The sequence below is a fragment of the Rhinolophus ferrumequinum genome, chromosome 10 (assembly GCF_004115265.2).
Source record: "Rhinolophus ferrumequinum isolate MPI-CBG mRhiFer1 chromosome 10, mRhiFer1_v1.p, whole genome shotgun sequence".
NCBI classification, from domain to species: domain Eukaryota; kingdom Metazoa; phylum Chordata; class Mammalia; order Chiroptera; family Rhinolophidae; genus Rhinolophus; species Rhinolophus ferrumequinum.
In genome coordinates, this window is record NC_046293.1 from 44,187,772 (window position 1) to 44,204,360 (window position 16,589).

The 16,589-nt window shown below is 33.9% G+C and overlaps 1 protein-coding gene across 8 annotated transcripts in view; it reads left to right on the forward strand.

Annotated features, from left to right (window-relative positions):
* CNTN1 (contactin 1) overlaps positions 1 to 16,589 on the forward strand; it is a 287,480-nt gene that overhangs the window by 179,258 nt on the left and 91,633 nt on the right. For 5 of the 8 annotated variants that reach the window (XM_033117385.1, XM_033117386.1, XM_033117387.1 and 2 more), the window contains 5 exons: positions 258 to 382; positions 1,058 to 1,175; positions 4,111 to 4,261; positions 6,056 to 6,183; positions 6,489 to 6,664. In XM_033117385.1, coding sequence (XP_032973276.1) covers positions 258 to 382; positions 1,058 to 1,175; positions 4,111 to 4,261; positions 6,056 to 6,183; positions 6,489 to 6,664 — 698 coding nt within the window. Of the gene's footprint in view, positions 1 to 257; positions 383 to 729; positions 736 to 1,057; positions 1,176 to 4,110; positions 4,262 to 6,055; positions 6,184 to 6,488; positions 6,665 to 16,589 lie in introns of all 8 variants that reach the window. The other 3 variants (XM_033117382.1, XM_033117384.1, XM_033117383.1) reach the window with 1 other exon arrangement.

Sequence of the window (16,589 nt, forward strand, 5' to 3'; positions counted from 1 at the left end):
GTTAGCTTTTTAACGTACCATGGTTCACAAATAAACAAATAATTATGAATTAAATTATAATTACCTCATGCTATAATAATGTAGAATAACATTAACCTGCAGACCTATGGGAAAACAATTGCAATGGCTCTAACATTGATTTTATGAGACACACAGAGCTGATGTAAAGAAGGTCAGCTAAATATAATATCCGTACTCAAGATTATGATGAATGTTGAGAATATCATTTGACATTTACAATGTTGTTTTCCTTTTAGCATTTCCTGAATGGGTAGAACATATCAATGACACAGAGGTGGATATAGGTAGTGATCTCTATTGGCCTTGTATTGCCACAGGGAAGCCCATTCCTACTATACGGTGGCTGAAAAATGGATATTCGGTATGTACTTTCTTGTGCTTTGTGGTTCTTGAGTCCATGTTCAGGCAATATTTCTGAGTGATCCTGGGATGAATTTAGCAGGAGATTCTATAGAGTAAGGGTACCTGGGCCCTGAAGTTTAAAAAAAAAAAAAAAAAGTTTCCTAAAAAAAAAGCAAACAGAAAAGTGAACATAAAATATCTTCTTTCAGCTTAAACAACTTTCTGCAATCTTATATCTACCTTCTCTCTCTCTCTCTCTCTCCTTATTTTTTCCTTTGTTCCACTTTTTGATCCTCTTGTTACTCATCCATCTCCACTACCTGATATTGTCCTCTTTTTCTTGCCACTGTTTTCCTGACCCCACAGAAACAGGTAAGAGCCAAGGTCCTACCTTTATCCCTGGGGACAAGTAGCAGCAGTGGGGTCCTTCTCTACCTTCCCACTGTAATCTCCCAGCTGGGCCAAGAGGGAAAAAGGTGGACTCTCAGCTCTAGGATGAATAGAACAAGAGCCACTGGGCTTGGTAAGTGGGTTTTACTTCCCCAAGCCATGAAAATCCCACTCTATTTGGCTTAGTTAACAGTGGGGGTAATATAATGTATCTAAATGGAACGACAACCAAGCTCTTACATAAATGAAATCATATCTGTTAAAGTTTATTGAGGAAATGTGTTTTCCTTTGTGTTCTTTTCAGTATCATAAAGGGGAATTGAGACTATATGACGTGACTTTTGAAAATGCTGGCATGTACCAGTGCATAGCTGAAAACACATATGGAGCCATTTATGCAAACGCAGAATTGAAGATTTTGGGTCAGTATCATTTCTGGTTTCTGTTACCATGCAGCAAGAAAGCAACACATTAATAAATGATCATAGGGTATCTATAGATCATATTTGATTTCACATTATTTTCTGGAATTGCTAAAATTAACTTTTAAAATGTGGTTTGGAATAGAATATTATTGTATTTTTTTCCTTTCATTAAGGAACAGTAAACAAATTTGAGGCAACATTGTGGATAATAGTTTATTTTATTTTTAAATGGCAAAGCAAACTTTACGCATGCCATTTTTTATAAATCTTGTCCCCTTTGACAGCTGGTAGGCTAAACATTGCCCCCAAATCATGTAGTGACAGTTGATGCTTTCACAATGCTCATGACCCAGCCTAAGAGGAGAAGTCTTTAGTCCCTAGATCTCATGCTCTACAATTGCTATGTAAAACCTTCAGGATATTTCTTAAATGTCTTACCCTACCCTGACTTCTACTTTTATATTGACTTCTTCTTCATGAAAATCAAAACTGTTTGAAATAGAATATTTCAACTTCCCACCCTTCACTGGAAACTACCTAAATCTTTACTACACTTGCTCTTTCATCTCTTTATCCAGAGGAAGAAGTATATCTTCTCCTGTCCAAAAATTATCCCTTTACCTCTGACCTACTTTCATTCCTTTTTATTTACCCTGATATTCTGTTCTTCCTACTCCAAAATGAAATGCTTTAAAACATTGCTATTACTACAAATATAGTGACACTAAAATAATATGAAAGGAAAGTAGATAAATTGTAAGAAAGTATTAAAGAAAACTATCTTTAAAAAGAATTGAGGCCTTGTTAACTTTAATTTTCCCTGCCTCTTATAATGTTGGAAATCATATCCCATTTCTTTTCTCTTAAAATCAAAATTCCTTGGTATATATTTAATGTAGTTTATTTGGATATCCAGCAAATGTCTAGGCTTAAGCTTCATACCATAATACTTGCTATAAAGGGCAAGAGAATCATTTGGACTGTTAGAGAAGATATAAGGTGAGTTCAAAATTTTTTCCAAATTCAAACTTTCTAGTTTCTGTTCAAATTCCTTCTTTATCATCAGACATTCCAAAATGCGTGATGCTGAAAATTCAGCAGCTCAGACTGAAAAGTCTCTATGTTCAAACTTAAAATCATTCAATCATTTAATGTCAATTAATGTAGAAATTAAGCAAACCATTTTGGCATTTTCAGCCTGAAAGTAATGTTCCTGAGCATCTTTATATTAATCTCAATCTATTTTTGTGTATTACCTTTAGAAACAGTGCTTCTTGCTCTCCTTTCCTTAGTTGTCTAGTTAATTCATTTATTCATCCACAAAACATTTATTGACTATTTACTGTACAACAGATACTGTTCTTTTGACAAGCCCAGTAAAGAACATAAAGGACAGAAAAATGCATGTCCTCTTCTTAGTTGGCATGAAAAATGTCCCCTATTCCTTCCCACTAAAATATATAGGAACATAGCCTAGATTCTATCACTAGAAATTCAAATATTAGATGAGTATGAAGTCATGTAAATGAACATACCAAAACAACTATTTCATTAAAAATGAAGAAAAAAATCTCATTTTATAGATGAATTTTGACTTTTTAAATATAATCCTGTTAAATTTTATATTTTACAAACAATACATCACCCACAGTATTTACTGAGACTGTACAAAATAGGAGACACTGAGTTTGGTGTACAACACAGGTTGGTTATTTATTTATTGTCAGTTATTAAAACTCAGAGTAAAGGAACAATGGAATAAACTAAATCTTTGCTGTAAAAAGACGTTCCTCAGAGCAAAAACAGTAGCTACACTTGGGAGCTTGTTAGAAGTGCCTTGTCTCAGAGGCACTCCAGACCTACTAAATCAACATTTTTATCAATCGTCTTCAAATAATTTTACCGCACAGACAAAAATTGGGAATCTTGGGATCAAATGATGACCAGACCTGGATAAAGATATACTTAAACCTAAAAAAGACTCCAGAAAGGACACAGTTAGAGATGAGTGAAATATGTGGAAATAAAGGAATGGAATCCTTATAGAGTTTGTTAATAGACAAAGAGCTTGAGAAATGAGCTAGATGTGGAGACCCCAAAAAAGTTAGAGTGCCATCAATGGAGTAACATTTTATGAGACTCTATATCCTGTTTTCATAATTTTTTTTTCTGTACTTTCGGTAAGAATAAGCTACAGGTAGATCACGTACTCCTCAATTAATTGGATCCATCATTACCATAGCTGTTTGTAGGTAGGTCCAGAAGGCAGGATTCTGTTTATTTTGGCATCTCATAGTGTCTGCACACAGTAGGTGCTCAATAAATGTTTGTAGAATGAAGAAGAAATCATATTGTTTAATGAAAAAGCTTGCAAATCACAAGGAACTAGATTTAAATGTGAATCCCATCGGATACTTGACACTGCCTGTGACACCTTCAGCAAATTACATAATCTTAATAGATATCAGCTCTTTCATTTGTAAACTAGGGACAGTTCATTGAAAGTGTGGTTGAGAGTACTGGTTATGACCATATGTCAGTATTAATAATGACACTCAATTTCCTCTAGACTTTTACTTCCTTTGTGCAATTTAGTCAAAACAACTAAATCAGATGTTACCTTCAAGATAAATATGTATATAGCATTTGACTGTAACTGAAACTTAAAATAATTAATCCAGTTATTACCAAGAATTGTACATTTAAAATTGGTGGATTTTATGGTACGTAAAATATACCTCAATAAAGTTATTAAATAAAATAAAAAGGTATTCATATTAGATTTGGAATGTCTATTGGTCATAGCTGATAATATTTGGCAAAATGAAACTTTTATGTTGATTGGTAATCAAAAGGGAATAAAATATGTAGAGAATACATATATTTTTTCTTTTTTAGCAAAAGAGAAAAATACTATTTCATTTCCTTTTAGCTTTGGCTCCAACTTTTGAAATGAATCCTATGAAGAAGAAGATCCTGGCTGCTAAAGGAGGCAGGGTTGTCATTGAATGCAAACCTAAAGCTGCACCGAAACCAAAATTTTCATGGAGTAAAGGGACGGAGTGGCTGGTCAATGGCAGCAGGTCAGTTCAGAAACAGGAAATCCAATCGGAATTCACTGGTTGGGAAAGTTTATTTTATAGAGTTGTTTTCTTACTCATAATGTACTTGTTGTTTATTCCAAATTTTCTCCACAGAAGATACTATAGTTTCAAGATGAACAGAAATACTTACCCATCACTCTCAATATCTATTATAATAAGGGTTTAATTTTTAGGTTTCTGTAATTTATAAGTAATTTAGAAAATTAAAGCTCAGAGAATTTTGGTACATTGCCCAAAGCCACAGAAATCATGAACACGGAGAAATAAAATAGGATCTGTCTCTTTAACTTATTTTTCCCCTAACAAGGTCATCTATATCTAGTGACATTTGACTTAATTTTATGCAATTAGCCTATTAAATATTAAAAATGGAAAGATGACTTCAAAGTACAAATTACCTCTTCCCATCTTTTTAAGTGAACAGGAACTTCTCACAGTCCTCACCTGTAGGTCATCCACCGATGTTTTCTTGGCTTTTGGGGCAGAACAAAAAGCATGTGGCTTGCATAGACTGTTTATATAAAAGCCACACCAAATGCTTTCTGTATGTTTCTTAGAAGTTTTGGTTATATTGAGTACTAAATGTGGACAGGAAGTCAGGATGGGAAATAGGAGGAATGGGATGTGAAGGGGGAAGCAGGAAATATTCCAGGCTGTGGGAACAGCATGTACAAAGGACCCTAGGCAGAGGATAGGATGCCTAAGGAACACAGGAACTAAAATCAATGTTTGTATTTCTTTGTAGCCGTGGAAATGACAGTCTATCGTCACTTCAAAGTCTCAGTTGAAGTCTTGAGGTCACATTTCTGCGAGACCGGGGCTCATTTCTTTCAGGGCTGTGACTGGTTCAAGCTGACTGTCACATAAAGTTTAAAGTCATTTTATGATGGCATGTGGAAGACCACGTGGTCCAGTTAAACTTAATGTCACTCATTCATTCAAAAAATGGTTGATTGAATGCTTACTCAGTGACAGTGTCTCACTACTTAATGAGTTCCTGGCACACAGAGATTTTTTTTCCCTAATAAATGAAATGAACGAGTTAATGGATATATTTCCAGTTGGAGACATGGCCCCATAAAAGCAGATACAAATTCCTGACATAAGGATGTTATCAGCTAATGGAACAATAGATAAACTAGTAAAACTGAAGTATGTCAGATGTAAGTTATTAGGAAAAAGAACCAGGGAAGAAGGATAGGATGGGGAACACCAAGACAATGGTGTGTGTGAGTGCACGTGAGCATGCATGCATGCAATACTAACTGGAATTATCAGGCAAAACATTACTGAACGTGCCACTGTGCAAAAACCTGAAGGATGTGAGGAACAAATTGTGAAATTGTTCTGGCCCTAAAGAGCAATCCAAGGACTATGGTTTTTATTGTGCGTGAGATGGAAAGTCACTGGAGGGGTTAGAGCTGTGGAGTGACATCACTGAGCAGAAGTGTGACATGATATGACTTATGACTTATGTCTTCATGTCTGGCTCTGGCATGGGGAAAAGAGACTATGAGAAGGCAAGGGTAAAAGCAGGAGGCCGGTTAGAAATTACTGCAATAGTCCAAGAAAAAGGTGGCTTTCTAAAACTTGTCAATGCTGAGAAAACTTAGTATAAACAAAGGCTACAATGCTTTGTCTTAAAAAAATCTTGCTGTCAACTAATTTGTGTAAAAGATACTATTCGCAAGATATTAATGTTGTAATCGGAGACAAAGAATAATAAAGTATTTTATTAAGTTAATTTTATGAATTTTTTTTTCATTTCAATAGAACACTGATTTGGGAAGATGGCAGCTTGGAAATCAATAACATTACAAGGAATGATGGTGGTATCTATACATGCTTTGCAGAAAATAATAGAGGGAAGGCTAATAGCACTGGGACTCTTGTTATCACAGGTAAAAAAACATTTGATTAAATTTGTTTTGGTTTTTAGTTTGACATTGTTGAATTTCTATTGTACTATAAGAAATGTGATTCTGTGCTAAGTTTCTAAGACAGTGCACATATTGATGTTTCCATTTCAAAAGTCTTCTGGGCACATCTCTTGATTAAATGTTTTCTGGAATTTGAATTTGAAAACATCTTATTACAGTACACAGAGAAATCAACATATATTGATTTTTATTCTTTTAATGTACCAGGTAATATGGTATCTCATGTTCTTGAATTGTGCTTTACTCCTTTATTTAAAAATGTACAGATCCCACGCGAATTATATTGGCCCCAATTAATGCTGATATTACTGTCGGAGAAAATGCCACCATGCAGTGTGCTGCTTCCTTTGATCCTGCCCTGGATCTCACATTTGTTTGGTCATTCAATGGCTATGTGATCGATTTTAACAAAGAGAACATACATTACCAGCGGAATTTTATGGTATGTGTTTAAAGTTTCATCTTACTAACATCCCCAGTGACCCCTACGCGTCTGCACTGCAACTTCTGTTAGTATAATCACATACATGAGACCGAAAGGCAAAAAGCGCTTTTCATGAGTCTCTTTATATTAATTGTAGTACTCCTGAACCTTTCTACAAAATGGCCAGCCCTAAGGATTTGGGTAGAGATATTAATAAATAAATATTTTTTGTGCTTTAGGTCCATTTCCCCCTTAATTAGAATGTAATTTTTATATTGACGTACTGTACCTCAGTATATCTGTACTCTTCAGTTCTAGTGCCTTCACATTAACTTTAAATGACATAAGAGCATAGAACTTCCCCTTCATTAGAATGATTAAGACATTTGTTTTATCCTTTTAGGGTAATAAATAGAAAAAAAATACACACACACACACACACACACACACGCAAGAGGGTGCCAAAAAAATGTATACACATTTTAAGAAAGGAAAAAACTGTATTAAAATTGTAATACTCAATATATAGCAATAACAAAAGATGAAATCAAGTCACAGTTGATTTCTGCAGTTACAAGAGGTGCTCAAAGTGGTTACCATCAGAGTAGTTTTAATACAGTTTTTTCCTTTCTTAAAATGTGTGTACTTTTTTTGGCACTCTCTGTATATGTATATTATGTATATGGAGGTTTGGAAAACAAGTCCATGTGATTTGAAAAGGGTTAAGTGACTGTGTTTTATTTTAAGAATAGAATATTCTTAACAAGTCCTATAATTAACCATAGTGATGTGTTTGTGTAGAAATAAAGAAAATAGAGGAAAAGACTAGGAAGTAATGCAAGAATAGCAACTTGCCTAGAAACACCATGATGCATTAATAGGGTTGTCTACTTTACAGTGTATTTAAAAGGCAAATTGAGTACTGCTCATTACAGTTTTCCTTACAAGTGTGACTGTTTAGGAGCATAAAGACCTACATAGAATATATGCTTAGTTAAGAAAACTTTAATTTTAGAAGTCAATTATGAATATGGCAGTAAAAGTTTGAATTTGAGTTAATTCTGAGTGATATATTTAAAGTTTTTAAAGTCCTATGAAATCTAGAGATTGGTATGTATACATTATAATAATATCCTGTTTTCAAATAGTCTCTTTCAAAAAATGCTTCTAGAATTTCCGCTTTAAAAATCCAAAACAAGCTTTTAAGTCAGATTGTGTAGGACTGATTTTAACTAGATGGAGACATTTCTTCTTAAATTTTTATTAGATGATTCATAGAATAACTATTGTTGCAGCATCAATGTTTATGCCTTCCATATGTTAAGTGTAATTCCATTTCCTTTCTTTTTAATCTAACAGATTTAGCTATAACTGTCAATCTATAGTAAATCCACCGATTATCTTTCAGTTTCTGAACTAAACTTACTTTAAAAAATAACAACTAGGAATTGGCAGGAAACTATTTTAACGTTAATCCACATGATATTTTTTTCCTTACGTATCTGAAACTATTTTGATATGCTTAATCACAACTATGCCCAACACTAGTAAAATTAATACTATGTTTAATAATTTCTTCAAATTGTGTTCTGTTTTGCAAGAAAAGCAAATAGCACTCAGTTTTTACTTATTTTAAGAAAAGGTAAAGTGAGCCAGTAATCTTATTTTTAAAAATAAACTTGAATTTGCTCAGTTCCTTGGTGTTACAAATGGAATTCCAACAATATGACAAGTTTATATAAGTAGTTAATAGCTGCAGTGAAGTTTATGTAAATAGATTTTGGGGTATAAATTGCCCTAAATGAAGCTGAAACTTCATATGTGAAGGTTCTTTATGTTCTTTAGAATAATAGTTACGTTGTGTTGGTTGACGTAAATAAACATTTCCAAAAAATAAGAAAGAAAGGGAGAGAGGGAGAAAGAGAAAAGAGAATACTAGGATAATAGAATTACTAGAATACTAATTAAGACATAAATAGTAAATTAGATCATAAAAATGTAAAATACTTTGACCATCACTTACTGTACTTTCTCCTTTTGGACAGATAGACACAAATGTTCATGTATTTGCCCTTCAGCTAATTCAGAGCAGAATCCTAACTGCAGGCCCGTTGTCTGGACTCACCAACTTAGGTTTCAGCTCAGTTTACCGAATAATGATCTATGAGTGGTAGAAAACATACTCACTGGCTAAATATGAAACTTAATTGACTAAAAATATCAATTGCACAGCTTTGGCACCTTGTAGATGGACAGATGGATTCAATTCTCTAAACACCAAAAGAGAAAAAGAAGATAAGAATATTTATTTTAAAATAGGTTATTAAACTTAATTCCGTCTTTTGAACCTAAGAAACCTATAAAGCTTTCCCTCGAGTCTTCCTTTTCTTTTAAAGCAGACTTCAAAGTCAAACTTCAGTGCTAACGTACAACACAGAATTTGAGTAAAAACACCATATGGGTTTGATCCACCTTTTGGAGGATAGTCCTAATAGTAATTGCTTCTGGGCTCTTCCTACCTAAAGCTTAGTGAGTGAAAACATAATGCGGATAGCAGGTATTGGGCACAGCAAGTTCAAAGGAAGGAACATTGCTGGCTGCATGTTCCTTATCTGTTATTCAAGTTGCATAGGTAAAATATGTCAGTATATACTTTTTTGGATTACTTAAATAATATTTGATATTTAATTCTGGCAACATTTCAAGAATCAAATATCATTTGTTCATTTAAAAATATTGTACTGAGCACATACCACAAATCAGGAAAGGTGATAGACATTAGGGTGGATAAAGCACTGGATAAGACAAACACAGGCACTGATCCAAAATAAATCAGAGGCGCTCCATGAGTTTAAAGTTTCAGATATAAATGTTTTGGTAGCTATCACAATGATCAAACTGATGTCATTATCACCATTATAATTTAATAATTTTAATTGCTAAAATTAATATCAGATGCTCTAATAAATGATTCGAGAATATAGAATTTAAAATGTAAACTTTTTATTTCAAGAGCCTGTTTTTATTTTCCAATTTAGTTTTGATAAGAAAGTTTATTCAGTAATCAGGTATGCTTCAATTTTAGCTTGCTATTCTTGAGTTTGACCACCCTGTGGCAACCTTGCATAAGGTTTTAAATTTCACAATGTGGAATATGGTTTATGAAATTAAACAAACACATTTTCTTATATACTTATGTCTAAGATTGTGATTATAAGTGATTTTAAAATTTTTATAAATTCTTAAAAGAAATGCACATCTTCAAAAATGTATCGTTACTGTTTACCTGATAATTATATAAATATAATTGGGAAACATATAAAGAACAGCCACCTAACTTTTGACATCCCTTTGAGTCATTTTCTGTCTGTTGTGAATTCACAAATACCATATGAGATGTTTGGAGGCTGTGCTACAACCAGACCTGGGCTCTAGGCTCCATTTTTTTCACTTCGTATTCATTACATGACTCTGAGTCTGTTATTAAATCTCTCTAAGCCTCAAATTTCCCCTTCTGAAAAAAATGAATAATAATTCACTTACTTCATTCAGGTTACTTCATTGGGTTTGGGAAACTATTACTTCATAGCATTTTTGTGCGGATTCGATGAGAGCATACCTAGAAGTTCTTGGCACAAGATCTGGCAGATTATAAGTGATTATGATTAATATTTGTCCTAATAGAGTAATTATTCCCCACTGAAAGTTCCAAAAGCTTTTTTTGCCAGATAGTGGTTTTGTGTGTTTTTGTTGTGTTACAGATCTCATTTTTCGTAATTTAATTTTTGCACTGCTTGCTGTACTGAATACTGCTCTGAAATTAAAAGTCTCTGTATGTACTTGCTACGGGCAATGGAGAGGTTATAAATAGTCAGCAGTTATTGGGTACTTACTGTTTGACCAGCATTGGTTTAACTGTTTTTTCCATGTATTTCTCAGTTTATCTTCATAGTAATCCTCTAGGGAACACATATTATTGTTACTTTTCTCTATTTTTGAAGTGAGGAAAATAAGGATTAGAAAGGTTTAGTGACTTGCCCAAAGGTACTTACAAGTTGCTCGTAGCAGAGGGAAGAGTTGAACGCAGGTGGTCTGACTGCCGCCCCTGTGCTCTTTAGCACTTGCGTTTGTAATCCATTGGTTAATGTGCTTGTCTGTATCTATTTAGGTAACTCCCTCCCGTTGTTTGAACCATTGCAAGACGGTACTGCTTAGCTCAGAAGTTCTCCTAGAATCTTGTTTAATGAGCCTTTTATGTTCACTCAAAGTTACTTAATTACTTTATTTTTCCTATACTATTAGCTACCTTTGCAATACATTGTAAATCAAGTCTATAGAGTCTCGGGCAGTCTAACTGCAAAGCTCTAGGTGATTATTAATGATCCCCTTTGGCTGGGTAGGTATATGTGTGTGTTTGCAAGTATGTGGACATGCGTTTGTTCTGACTCTATTGACACCATTCACAACAAAAGAAGACAGATCTCTTACCCTAAGGATATTTTTCTTTTTTTAAAGAAAATATTAATTATACTGAACATGTCACAAAAATATGTTAACTATGAGGCACATATATTCCATATTACAGCCTGTTATGAACTTGAAGGGAAATTTTGCTTATGCAAGACATGCAAAGAGAGCTAGAGAAATAATAATAAAACAGAAGTCATTTTGTTTTCAATTTCACTGTTTGTCTGATCACTGTTGAATGAGAAGGTGAAGATTGTCCAGAGTTATTGGGGCAACTTGTTGGAGGAAGAAAGGTGGGTTGGGCAAAAATCCTGACCAAGGCGAAGGTCAAATTAGAGCTGAAGAAAGCAGAGCAGGGGACCAGCAGGCACAATGATGATAGAAGCCCAAGCGTAGTGGTTTTAAATAGGGATCCATTTTTCTCCCTAGGAACTGTGTGTGGAGACATTTTTGTTTGTCACAACTGCAGGGTGGTTGGAGGAGGGCTGTGTATTATGGGCATCAGTTTAGCACAGGTGCCGCTAAACATCCTGTAATGTTCAGGATGTTGCCCCACAACAGAGAATCATCTGGTCCAAATGGTCAAAAGTGCCAAGATTGAGAAACACTCCTCTCAAGGCAGATAAAAAAGAGAGTTAGGAATAAATGGACTGACCAGTGAATGGTTTTAAGCATGATGTGTTAGAAACAAAGAGAAGTTATATTATTCTGAGCAGATGAAAGTGCTGAAGACTAAACAAACAAACAAGCAAACAAAGGGTTAAACATTTTCCAAAATGGTATGAGTAGAGGATCGATTTCATGTGTTTTGTGCATTTCAGTGTTGTAGATTTTGATGAGCAGTGGAAGAAACAGAGAAATATGTGAAAGATACCTATTCCCCTGGCATAATACTGTGACTCACACAAAACTCCCACAGGCATTCTACCTCTGGCCAAATCTTTTCTCTGCCCTTATCAGTAATTGATAGAAAAGAGGTAGAGAATTCTGTCATACCTCTCTTTTTGCATGTCTATTTGAACATATGACTTTTCACAGCCTCCCTTTCACTGCCCTAATAACCTTTAGTTACACTTAACCATTGTTTTTTATTTGCTCTTTACATCAATAAACAAGGAGGTAGGTATCGATATTTACTCGATGTGTCTATACTTGGGTTAGCTTCTATAAATCATCACACTTCTCGTGTAAAGACCATGCATGTGAGCAGAAGTCACTCTAGCACAGCGTCCCATAGTCTAGTTCTTAGTAAGCATTTGTTCATGACAATGCTAAGTAAATGTCACTAAGACATATAGCAGAAAGTTGTTCTTCAGAGATGTATTAGCTTGGAGGAATCTCAAAAGTGCTTCAAAAATTAAAGACCCATTTGTTTTACATAAAACTTGCATTCTCCTTGCATAGTAGTAATTATTCTGGCTCCTTATGCTTGCAAAACACAGTAAGTAGTTAAAAAAAGAGGGGGAAATTAGCATGTAAACTTTGGTGTCTTAAGAATTTTAATATTTTACATTGTGTACTGTCATGTTTTATTTCTGAAATAACACTAACAATGTACTATCTCATCATCTGTGCTATTCCCCAAAAAAAAAAAAAAAAACTACCTAATTTTTTCAGTTTGTTTTTAAGAACAGAACATTATCTAAAGATCTGGATTTTTGTTCTGGTTTGAAAAGTTATGTGAGTTTGGGCAAAACAGTTACTCTGTCTGAGCCTCAGGCTTCTTATCTGTTATATGAGGAAGTTGGGCTACATCAGAAGTTTTGAAAAACAACAACAAAACGTTGTTAGCAGCAGAATCCTTCCTGCCAAGAAAATTTAAATCAGACTCCCAAAAATAAAAACAACAAAGGTCAGGCTGTCTTGATTGAAGAAATTGTGTGTGTATGCATGTGCACGTGTAGGAGACTATAATACATCGCCAAAAGCCCTAACCACACAGCCTCTCACAAAACAAAAAACAAACAAACAAGAACATACCTGATCTTTTCCTTTTACCAAGTGGTCCATGGAGATCTTTAGAACCCTGAGGCTAATAGGGACCAATCTAAGAACCATATGAATTAAGTGATATTCAAGTTTTCTTTCAACTCTAAAACATAGGTTCTAAATCCAAAGCTTTGATGTTTTTGTCCATGATTCAAAATGCGTACCAAAGACCTCAAGAAAATTTTCTTCTTTTTGAGTTTTAATTTAAAGTGAGTCAGTTTATCAAAATTGGACCCGTTAGCCATCAAAACAGTCAAATTTAGAGATGTTCAACATTCCCATTGGTTTTATAAATACTGCATGTGTTCTTAGTAATTATTCTCGACCACTTCCCTAATTTAAGTTTTTATATTTCCAATAACATTTCATTTTCATAAGTTTTTAAGTCATATATATATATTTAATTTTTTACATTAAATCTTAATGCTGATTCATTACTTAAAATAACACTAACTTGGATATTAGATAATATTAGGAAGTTAGTGTCAATTATGTGTGAATATGGTTATGTGATCATGTAAGAGAATGACCTTACTTACAGATTCAGTATTATGTTTTGGGGAATGAAGTATGATGACATCAGTGATTTTTATTAAAAGAATCAACAATAGACAGATAGTAGATAAAGAAAAGGAAAGAAAGAACTAGCTATCTAGATAATTAGATAAAGCAAATATGGCAGGAAGTTTCCAGTTATTGAATCTAATTGGTTGGTATCCAGGTGGTCATTGTACTATTATTTCTATATTCTTATGTTTGAACATTTAAACAGGTTAAACATTAAAAAATAATAATAATAATACCACACAGTATTCTTCCTGCTATGAGAAAGGAACCACTTTTACCTCCCAAACTATGAACTTAAATCCCGTTGTTTGATCTGTTAAGCATTACTTTGGAAATAGCTTGACCTTGTAAAACCAGGACTGCATATTGACTATTAAGCCTTCTACCACTAGCTTACCTCAAAATCTCAAATTCCTTCCCTCCAAAATGGAAATATTAATAGCATCTCCCTAAGTATTATGAAAATCAAATAAGAAAATGTATGTAAAGTAGCTAGCACATTGACAGACATCTAAAAGGCATTAATTAGATCAGGTATTAGCAGAAGTTTCATAGTAGTGACAACCATGGTAGTTGCAATAGTAGAAGTAGTAGTAGCAGTGTTAGCAGTATTTTTAGCAGCTTGAACATCCAGCATTTCTTGCTCCACATAAGGTAGAACCCTTTGTTGCCTCCCCTGAGTGTCAGTCACTTTACTTCATGGGAAATTAGATCAGTGGTCCTCGAATTGCTCTTTGGCATCTCCCTTCTTGAAAACTGGGATGGGCATTGGATGTTTCCAATCTGTAGGCGATTGTTAAGTTTTCCATGTTTGCTGACATATTCATGGTAGGATTTTAACAAGTGTGTGTGCCTTGAAATAATTGTATTGGTATCCCATCTATCTCTGGCAAGTTATTTCTTTCAATAATTTTGTGTAGGGTTTTTTGGAAAACACAATAATGCCGGGAAAATTTAGAAGGAGGCAGGAAAGGAGGAAAACCAAATATGGGATGGATTGACTCCATAAAAGAAGCCCATAGGCTTGAGCCTACAGGAACCGAGCAGATTGTTGAGGACAGGACAGTGTGAACACCACCCATTCATAGAGTCACCAGGGATCAGAGCCAACTTACTGACACATAACACACTGACAGTAGTAGCAGCAGTAGTAGTAGCCTATTCATAGCAACAGTACTGGTAGTAGTGGTTATAGTTATAGTGTATTGCTTCCTCATCTGTAAAATACAGTTAAGAATAGTACCTATCTCACAAGGCTGTTGGTAAGAGCAAGTGAGTTTATACATGTAAAGTATTTATAACAGTTCCTGGCACCTACAAACACTTCACTAAATATTTGCCGTTAGTTGTGTTGGTGATGGTGGTGTTAAAGTTTGCTATTGCGTATGATGCATTTACTACACTTATTTCTTCTTTAACCTAATAAACCAAAAGCAAAAAAGGAAATAAAAATACGTGTTTGTGGATATAACATGTGTCATACATATATAATAATTTTTTGCTTATAAGTTTCTAGAGTATTGTCTTTAAAGGATATACTTTCCTCCAACCTCGTACATCCGTGTCTTCATTCTGAACTTCAACAGAACAAGAGATGTTTCTGCTGATATATTGCCATCCTGAGCTCTATGCTTTATCTAGACCTTGTATGTACCATATTTGTACTGTATTGCTTCGTTCATTCTGATTATTTCAATTTGTTAATACCACTTAGTTATTCAGAGTCATTTATACTGCAGGAATGATTTTTCAGAGTTAGTTCATGGTGGAGGGGGAAGGAAGAAATGGGTATTTATATTTGGGAAGTCTTTTGATTGAAACTTGGGAAATTTCTAAGTGGTAAACCACATATACACTTTGGAACATCCCTGAGCTGTGCTATCACAATTTCCAGTATGTGATTCAACTCTCCTCATCTGAAGGGAAGTATTTTGTAATTCAGCCAAGCTGTGGTTTTTAGTGAAAATATAGAGAGCATTCGTATCTAATTTGTGGCTAGAATGTGCTGAGGTCCATGATCTTTACTTGCTTTGTAAGCTTTCTGTTGACCACGGAGAACCTCAGCTTCTCCTGAGGTATAAAAAGTGCTGGTACCATTTATAAAAACTTCAGGAAAGCTTTTATACATACAAAACTATATTGGAAGTGATATAGTATATTTTTCCTTTGCTTTCCTTCTGAAGCATTTCAATGCCACACCTGCACCAAATATAGAGCAAATGAGAATAAATGTTCAAGTCACTTATTATTGCTTCATACAAGTAGGCCTATCATTACCCACCTAAGTCCTCATGTTTAAAAAGGAGCTGACTTTTAAAATGAGTTTAGCACTAAACTTTTGAAATAGTTTAAGAGTTTTTAGAGAGTTCACTCTGAAAATTAAGTATAAATTTTTTGACATAAAATAGTTTGTGTTTTTCATTACATGTGAAAAATGTAAAAAGAGTGACCCATTATTACTCTCAGAATAAAATAAGTAAACAGCAATATGGCTCAAACTGAGAGTTTTGGGGAGAAAAGGATAGTGATTTCATTAACAAAAAGAGAATTTTAGGAATATAGTGTACAAAAAACAAATGTACAAAGGGCAATTACAATGTCACAACTTGTTTATTTTTATATTATTTTTCTTCCCTCAATTTTTAAATTTTAATATTGCATAAAAACATTTTAAATTTCTGAAGTGTTTTTTTATTCCAATCTGATCACATAGCTCATTGAAGCAGGAGGAGTTTAGCAATAGGATTATCTTTCATTTAGACACATGAAGCAACCAACATAGTGAGTTCACATAATGAAAGCACATAATATAACTAAGTGCTTTTTGTGTTTATACAAACGTAATTCTTTCACAGATATAACTATTATAATAATTTAAAAATATTTTACTTAATATCTTTCCAATAATGAATATTTAATA